This window comes from Trachymyrmex septentrionalis, unplaced genomic scaffold, assembly GCF_001594115.1.
Source record: "Trachymyrmex septentrionalis isolate Tsep2-gDNA-1 unplaced genomic scaffold, Tsep1.0 scaffold74, whole genome shotgun sequence".
NCBI classification, from domain to species: Eukaryota; Metazoa; Arthropoda; class Insecta; order Hymenoptera; family Formicidae; genus Trachymyrmex; species Trachymyrmex septentrionalis.
Window position 1 is genome coordinate 752733 of NW_017305927.1, and position 7557 is coordinate 760289.

Genomic DNA, 7557 nt, shown 5'->3' on the forward strand with positions numbered 1-7557 from the left:
AATATGATCAGAATTTATTTTACCTTTTAATATTTAATTCTGATATTAATTATATCAATCAATTATATCGTATATAGGCCACTATATGTTGTCCACCGCGTATTGCGATCAATAAAATAGGAGAATCACAAACTGTTCTTGATTCTCGCATGCGTCACGTGGACGGCTTCACCATCGCTCCCAATTCCATCGCAATGCTTGACAATATTATTCAAGAATTCGCAAGATTCTTATACTCATGTATTAGGGCACTGATTCGAAGATCAGTCTACTGATGGTAATCGGAATTGATGGAACAAAGTACATCTCTCTCGCTCGTGATGGATACAAGCGATCGGATGATAATTGATTCATTTTAACTGTTCTCGTCTCTCTTTTATGTCTGATGTTGATGAATGGGACTGTGGTGTTGCGACCACGCTGGCGGCGACGAGTGATTGAAGTTAACTGATATCGTAACCGGATGTAAAACGGTATCGGGTCCGGTGTCCGGAATGAAACTCAGATGAGGTCTGATCAAGGACGCCTCAACTGTCAGTGGCACATAGAAGGATCCGGCGTCGTGCAGAGCGAAGATTGGCACCCCGTGAGACGACGAAGACGGCGGTTTATCCAGCCCGGCACCGTTCGATACTGGTGATGAACACGATTTCACCCTCTCTGCCGAGAACCTCTGCTTGATCGAACTCTTGAATTTGTAATTGGTCGGCCGGTCTCGACAGGGAACGATTCCAGTTCCGGGTGGCGTACTATGCGAGTGGGTGCTGTGATTGCTGTCGTCACTTACAATCGTCGGCGGTGGCACAATCGTCGGTCGCAGCAACGGACGCTCCGGATCGCCAAACGAGCTTACACCCGAGCTCGAGCCGTGGTCCGAGTGGCCGCCATTGGGCTGACATATCGTCGGAATACTCGTGTGCGAGTAGCCGGCGCCGTTCATCGCTCCATTCATCACTGGCAACTCGGGATGTGGGAAGCCTAATCGGTCACCTACAACAAATTTCAGTGATTAACTGCCAGAATTCTTTTTAAAGCACATTGAGAGAAAGAAAATGGTCGCAATTATAATAATTTAATTATAATTTCTAGTCATTTTCGGTATCAACTACATATATTTTTGATAAACCTATAAATATACTTGTTATTGTAGCAGTAATAATTATAAAAGTGGAGATCATAATTATTTTACCATGCAATTAAAATCACAAATACTTTTCTCTCAGTGCAGACACTCTATATTTCATGGGGAATAATTATAATTCTATCAATCGTATCGAAATTTGGAAAGTGAAGAATTAATTGGATCAAATATTAAGAATTCATAATCTTCAATATACAAAAGACGTTAATTAGAATGCACTATAAAAATTATATAATATTTTCTCTTTTCAAGACATACAAATTGCAATGAAACTAATTATATCATTATATCATTGTTTATTACTATCAGTGACAGGATCAAAAGTATTAAAGTATATTTGTTTCTAAATAAAGGCTTTCTCTATATCTTTCAAAAGTAAAATGATACGTACTGGTGGCTACGATTTTGTCGCAGTGCTGCTGCAAATGATTGATGAGCTGTACGAAGAGGGTATCCCTCGCAAAGAAACCCTCGACCTCGATGAGGAAATGCATGGTTTCGCTCAAACACTCCTGAAATCCTAGCTTGTAATGCTCCGCCGCGGTGGAGGCCGCGGTCGAGTGGGACACGCTGTCCACGCTGTCCTCAGGATGTGTGTGCACTGGCGTCACGGATGAGTGCTTGGTATCTAAATACAAAACATTCCCAATAAGATGCCGTAAGTATAACTTAGGTATACGCTGTTAGATATGAAAAGAGCAATTTTTGATAACCCAATCCCTTATTAAATAATTTTATAATTTTTAACTTCCATATGTGCCAAAATCAAAATCAATCCATTTCTATGATCCATTTCTATGAACTATTTCAAAATAAACTTTCATATATATATATATATATATATATATATATTAACGTACTTAATAAATAATAAACTAAATTCAAGTCAAGTTTAATACATTTCTTGATTCTCCATTGCTTTAGTTAAATTAGCAACATACTGAGAAGCAATGATTACCTAATGAAATGATTAAAAATAACTCAAATTGAATGCAATTTGACATTATGAATTTAACAGTGTATACTTGGCAATATCGAGAGAACGCATATTGTTCTTATTCGCGATCTGCAATTTACGGTCTGTTTGCGGAACGACATTGGCAGATCTTGTTGCCAACTCGCGGAAATACAATGCAATGTTGCGTAATATATTCTCGTTCCCGAAATAATTTTGTTTGGGAGAATCGCGATCGGATCGATTAGATACTCACCTTGTCGGAGGCCTTGAAGATGCTTCATGTGGCGGATCGCCATCTCGATGATTTCTGTCTTTTCGACTCTGCCCCGACCCTTCTTCAAGTATTCCGCAGGTATAAGTCGGCTGAGATCGGCTAGGCAATTGTTCATACGATCTCTTCTGCGTTTCTCGATGATCCTGTGTGACATTGGATCTTGCTGCAACAAAAACGAATACAATCCAATGATCTATCCAGTCAATCTCTCTCTTCTAATATCTCAATAATAATATCATACTTTAAAGCCATCCACCGATGTTTTAAAATATTTTAAAGCTTTATATATATCATAATTATATAATCTACTAATAATCATATAATTTTATATTATTACTATCGCAAGAGAGGAAACTTTGTATACTGTTATTATTATTATTATATAAAAAGAAACTTATCAATATTTATAAACGAAAAATTCAAATATATAAAATAATTATTCCTCAGATTTTTTAACAAATTGTAAACGTAATACTGCTAATTACTTTCTATGTTCTAAGTACTACTAAGATACTAAATACATCCATTAAAAATGACTCACGCAAATCGATACATTTGATTTTTGCTTGCAGTAGTAACGGTCAAGATATGGTCAGACATTGCACTGGATTTACTTTATCTCGCATTATTTAATGAGAGACAATTAAAATACCGACCTTCATAAACAGATCAATTTATACGAAGCTTTTTGTTGTTGCAATTAAAGAGTTACAACTCCAAAATATGATCTCACATCGAGCAATCTTTACTGGTCACCCATGAACTCCCATGGATATCTTAATTAAAGCAGCATTTGCGTCGCGAACGAGAAAGATTGTAATTACGTTATCACGGGCGAATTAAAACACGTTATCATCTTCAAAGGTCACGTCGCTACTGGAACGCAATTATCTGTACGTGCCACGTGTCACGATCTTGAGGTGGATATCGCAGTTAGTTAGGTAACCGCTTAATTCACTGAAATGTTCATCTATCGCGCGAATATGCGGAAAGATAACGTCGGTGATCGGGCACAAAGCAATGTGATGCAAATGCAAAAGTCACACGTTTAACGATAAAATTGCAGCTGATACGTATAAAAGCAGTTTCTGATAATTATGTTCAATAACAAACTCTTTAAATGAATTAAGACAAGCGCATACTCTGAATGTTTATGTAATATGAGTGAATGAATAGTCGCAGTCACGCAGATCGAAAGCTTTAGATAATTTGCAATTTACTTTACAGTCTTCTATCTATGTTCCAACCAAATTCATACTATAGTTGTTTATTTTAAAAACAATATAACTTTTCTGAATTATTTTTATTTTTAAATATAATAATATTATTTTAAATATAATATAATAACATCAAATTTTTAAATATAATATTTTACTTTGAAATGTAATTATCTGCATATAATATCGTGCCAAGTCACAATCGGATCTTATATAACTATCCTTACGCGAATGTCTGCTTTAAAAACAAACAACATGCCTTACTTTTCTAGATAACCACAATTTGCTCTCGTCAAGATATATAATCGACGCGAACCTTCAAACAAACGCCTGCTGGATTCATTTCAAAACAAATTTTTACAAGAGAATGGAACGAGCGGTCTGACCCGCAATTATGCGATTGAAACAGCAAACGAACAATAAGCGACGTCACAATGACACCTCGATACTTATACTGATTTACGGGTATGTAGCATTCAAATCACGGTAACGTAACGCTCGTTCCTGGCACGCGGCCAACACGACGTTTTCCATGGAACTCATTCATGCGAAATTACGCAAGCGATCGGCGCATAAATCGGTGCATCCCGTCAAGAACGGGAACGGAATACGCGGCGCAGAGAGAATGATCCTAAAGACCATAAATCGGGATGAAATGAAGGAATGAAATAGTGGCTTTACTTCAAAGATCGTATATGGAATGGCCGATGCAAACTTCTTTTCAAATGTAAATTTATTCAGACGCTGACTCTTTCCAAAAATCGTACAGTTAACCCTTCATTACTCGCATCCCCACTTTACAAATTCACTAAATATGAATTTATACACATTATTATATTTAAGATAAATTGTATCACAACAACAAAATTTTTGCAGTTATCTCTCTCTAAGAGTTGTATAAGACATTATCAATTTTTATTGAATTGTAAATCATTAGAGGAAACAATGAAAATTAGGATGTAATATTGAGGTGTCAGAAACACTTTACGCGAATTAATTAAAATGGAGGGGGTTAATTAAGTGTTGCTAATAAAAGAATAGATAAAAAAATGTCCCAAGTTAGATGGAAGAATGCATTCCGAAAGACGATAGCACTTATTTAAAGGTTGTATAAAATATCAATCTTTAATTGTAAACCATCAAAGAGAACAATGAAAATTAGGCTATAATATTGAGGTCAGAAATACCCTACGCGAGTATAATTAGGTTAAAAAAACCACGCAAGTAATGTATAAGCCTAGGTTAATTAATTAAATGTTGCTAATGAAAAAATATATGCAAAAAATATCCCAAATTACATCCAAGAATGATAGTATTCCAATGTATCTCTATCTAAAGAATATAGAATATTATAAATATTTGATTATTTATAAATCATCAAAGAGAACAATAAATTTTGAGATATAACAATGTTGAAGTATCACACAACGCGAGTAATTACGTTAAAAAACCATACGAGTAATGTAGGGTTAATTAAATGTTACTAATGAAAGAGAGTAGAGAGAAGATTCCAAATTAGATAGAAAAATGCGTTCGAATCTTCATCGTATTGCTACGAAACTGCGTGTCCGTCTTTCCTTTTTCCGAGCGGAAAGAAACAAGATATCGATTTCATCCAATTAGATTGGCGGATGCGTATTCACCTCTTTATTCAAACAGCGTCTCTTCCTCGGTGGCGGTGAATGCACCGATGCATCGACGTGGCTGTTCGTCGGATAGTATTGCATGTTCAGGATGTTATCCATACTATGCGTGACCATCCTGCCTTGAATAGCAAAATACAGAAGGAGAAAAGTATCTTCTTATCTTCCACGGTCTTCGAAAAAGTATCGATCCGCTTAAAAGTCACTTTATCGTCACCCTTATTGTTTCTCTTTAAATACGCGCGATACACGTGTGTACCATTCGAAAATAAACTTCTATATCGATAAATATCAAAGTCTATTGCGTTGGTAAAATTCACTCTCGAAACGATTTTCTCGTGAGGAAAATTCGATTCCGAATAATACTTTTATCAGTCAGTCCCCATAAATGGTTCGCACTATATCGAGTAACTATTGTATATACTAGGACACTTTTAGAATTTGTAGCAATAACTGTTCCATATGCAATTCAGTCCAAATAGATTTCTCGACGAAGATCGTTCAATTTTATATTTCTTTGTATATAACTTATATCCTTCGACTGTCAATTATGTATTATATACAGACAGCGTATATTCGTTCAAGAATATTATTACTTAAATTTATATTAGAATCCGTTCGCAATATATATTTATTGTATAATTAATATTGCAATACATTTATTGTCTTTCTGTTTGTTTGTTTTTTTCTTCTTTTTTTTTTTTTATTAAAAAATATACAATTATATTTTTATTATAGAATTACTCAAAGCACTATCGCGATTATCGAAACTCAGCGAGAGAGAGAGATTAACCGACCACTTAACACTTTGAAACGGGCAATGCCACTCGCTCTTGTTATCGAACAGTCGCTGTCCATGCTCGCGAATCGCAGGCGCACCGACGACTACGAGCCGCGAGCGACGACACTCGCGTTTCTTCAGCCATCGGGAGGGAGACACCGCATCGGATCGGGCCGGTCGCGCCGCGCCGCGCTGCGTCGACGGCGACCAGGAGGCATCACGTGTCGAAAACGCGATGTATTACGCCCAACACGTGAGGCAACACGCGTCTCCGCCTCGTCGCATCGCGTCACGCTACGCCGTCCATCAGAACGACCAGGGGTTCTTGTTGTTTCTGACTTTGACTACTACTGCGAGTCCCCTACGTCGCGAACCATTGTACCCGATTATCCCGTTTAACTCCCCCTCGAATTTCTCTTCGAGGAAATTCCAGTTCCACGGATTTTTACAGTCTTTTAGTTATATCTTTCTGTCGCACGTATGTAAGCGAATAATTTACGAATATTTACAAAAGGCACTTCTAAGAAACACTTCAAGTTCAATTAACATGATATTTTTACGACGCGCAGTTTTGTGTGGTATTAATGGAAGCGCTAAGTAAATATTTTTTTTTCTTGAATGAAAATTTAATTGTTAACTTAGTTAATTTAATTGACTTTTTTTATTTATACATTTTTTTTATTATTATATTACAATATTATACAGTATTGAAACCGATTCTTTTTGGAAACATTTTAACAAATTTTTATTCTATGAAAAAGAATTTGCTTTAATAGAATTTTCGATGCATGCTTGGAAAAACGATAATATTATAAAAACATACATAAGCATACATTTTCACTTATGTTAATTATTTCCTTGTATTTTATAAATTATTTTTGTTATGATCATAATTTTTATTAGAACATATTAATATATAATAAGTTATTTGTTAAATTTCATTTCAGCTTACCTATTCAAATATCAAAAAGAATAATTTTCAAATTTATTGGAGCAGTTAAAAGAGGTTCATATGCGTTCAATGTAATTTATGTTGCAAATTATATTCTTGCATGTATACATCTTATTACATAAATCTGCGTAAACACAATAATTTAATTAATTAATCCTAACATCTGAATATATTCATCTCTGTATTTGCAGTTGTTACACATTTAATTATTACTTTTGCCTAGCATACCAACATATATTACATTTAATAAAAGGACTCATAACTAATATTAAACTTAAAATTTGCATCTGGTTAAAATAAACCAGATGGAAATAATTCAATACTATGGTACTAATAAATTGTAGTTAATCAAAATTTGATAGTTAAATATAATTATATACTTCAAAACGAAAGAACATTTAGTTAATAAATTATATATTTTAGTTTATGTATAATAACTTAATTTAATAATTTAGTTTATCTAATATAAAAAATAATTAAAATATTTTAAAATAATTACTTGTATAAGCTTGTATAAAATTTAAGTAAATAACTATTTTTATTACATCTCTCTCTCCCCCCTCCCTTCCTCCCTCTCTCTCTCTCTCTCTC

General features: G+C 34.7%; 1 protein-coding gene across 2 annotated transcripts in view; it reads right to left on the reverse strand.

Annotated features, from left to right (window-relative positions):
* Positions 1-81: 81 nt before the first annotated feature.
* LOC108754035 (hairy/enhancer-of-split related with YRPW motif protein 1) overlaps positions 82-7557 on the reverse strand; it is a 55461-nt gene continuing 47985 nt past the window's right edge. Inside the window, exons 1-4 of one of the 2 annotated variants that reach the window (XM_018496063.1) lie at positions 5234-5831; positions 2353-2536; positions 1533-1769; positions 82-990 (exon numbers count right to left, since the gene is read on the reverse strand). In XM_018496063.1, the coding sequence (XP_018351565.1) occupies positions 377-990; positions 1533-1769; positions 2353-2536; positions 5234-5350 (1152 nt within the window). In that variant the 5' untranslated portion in view covers positions 5351-5831 and the 3' untranslated portion in view covers positions 82-376. Of the gene's footprint in view, positions 991-1532; positions 1770-2352; positions 2537-5233; positions 5832-7557 lie in introns of those variants that run through there. The other variant, XM_018496062.1, reaches the window with a different exon arrangement.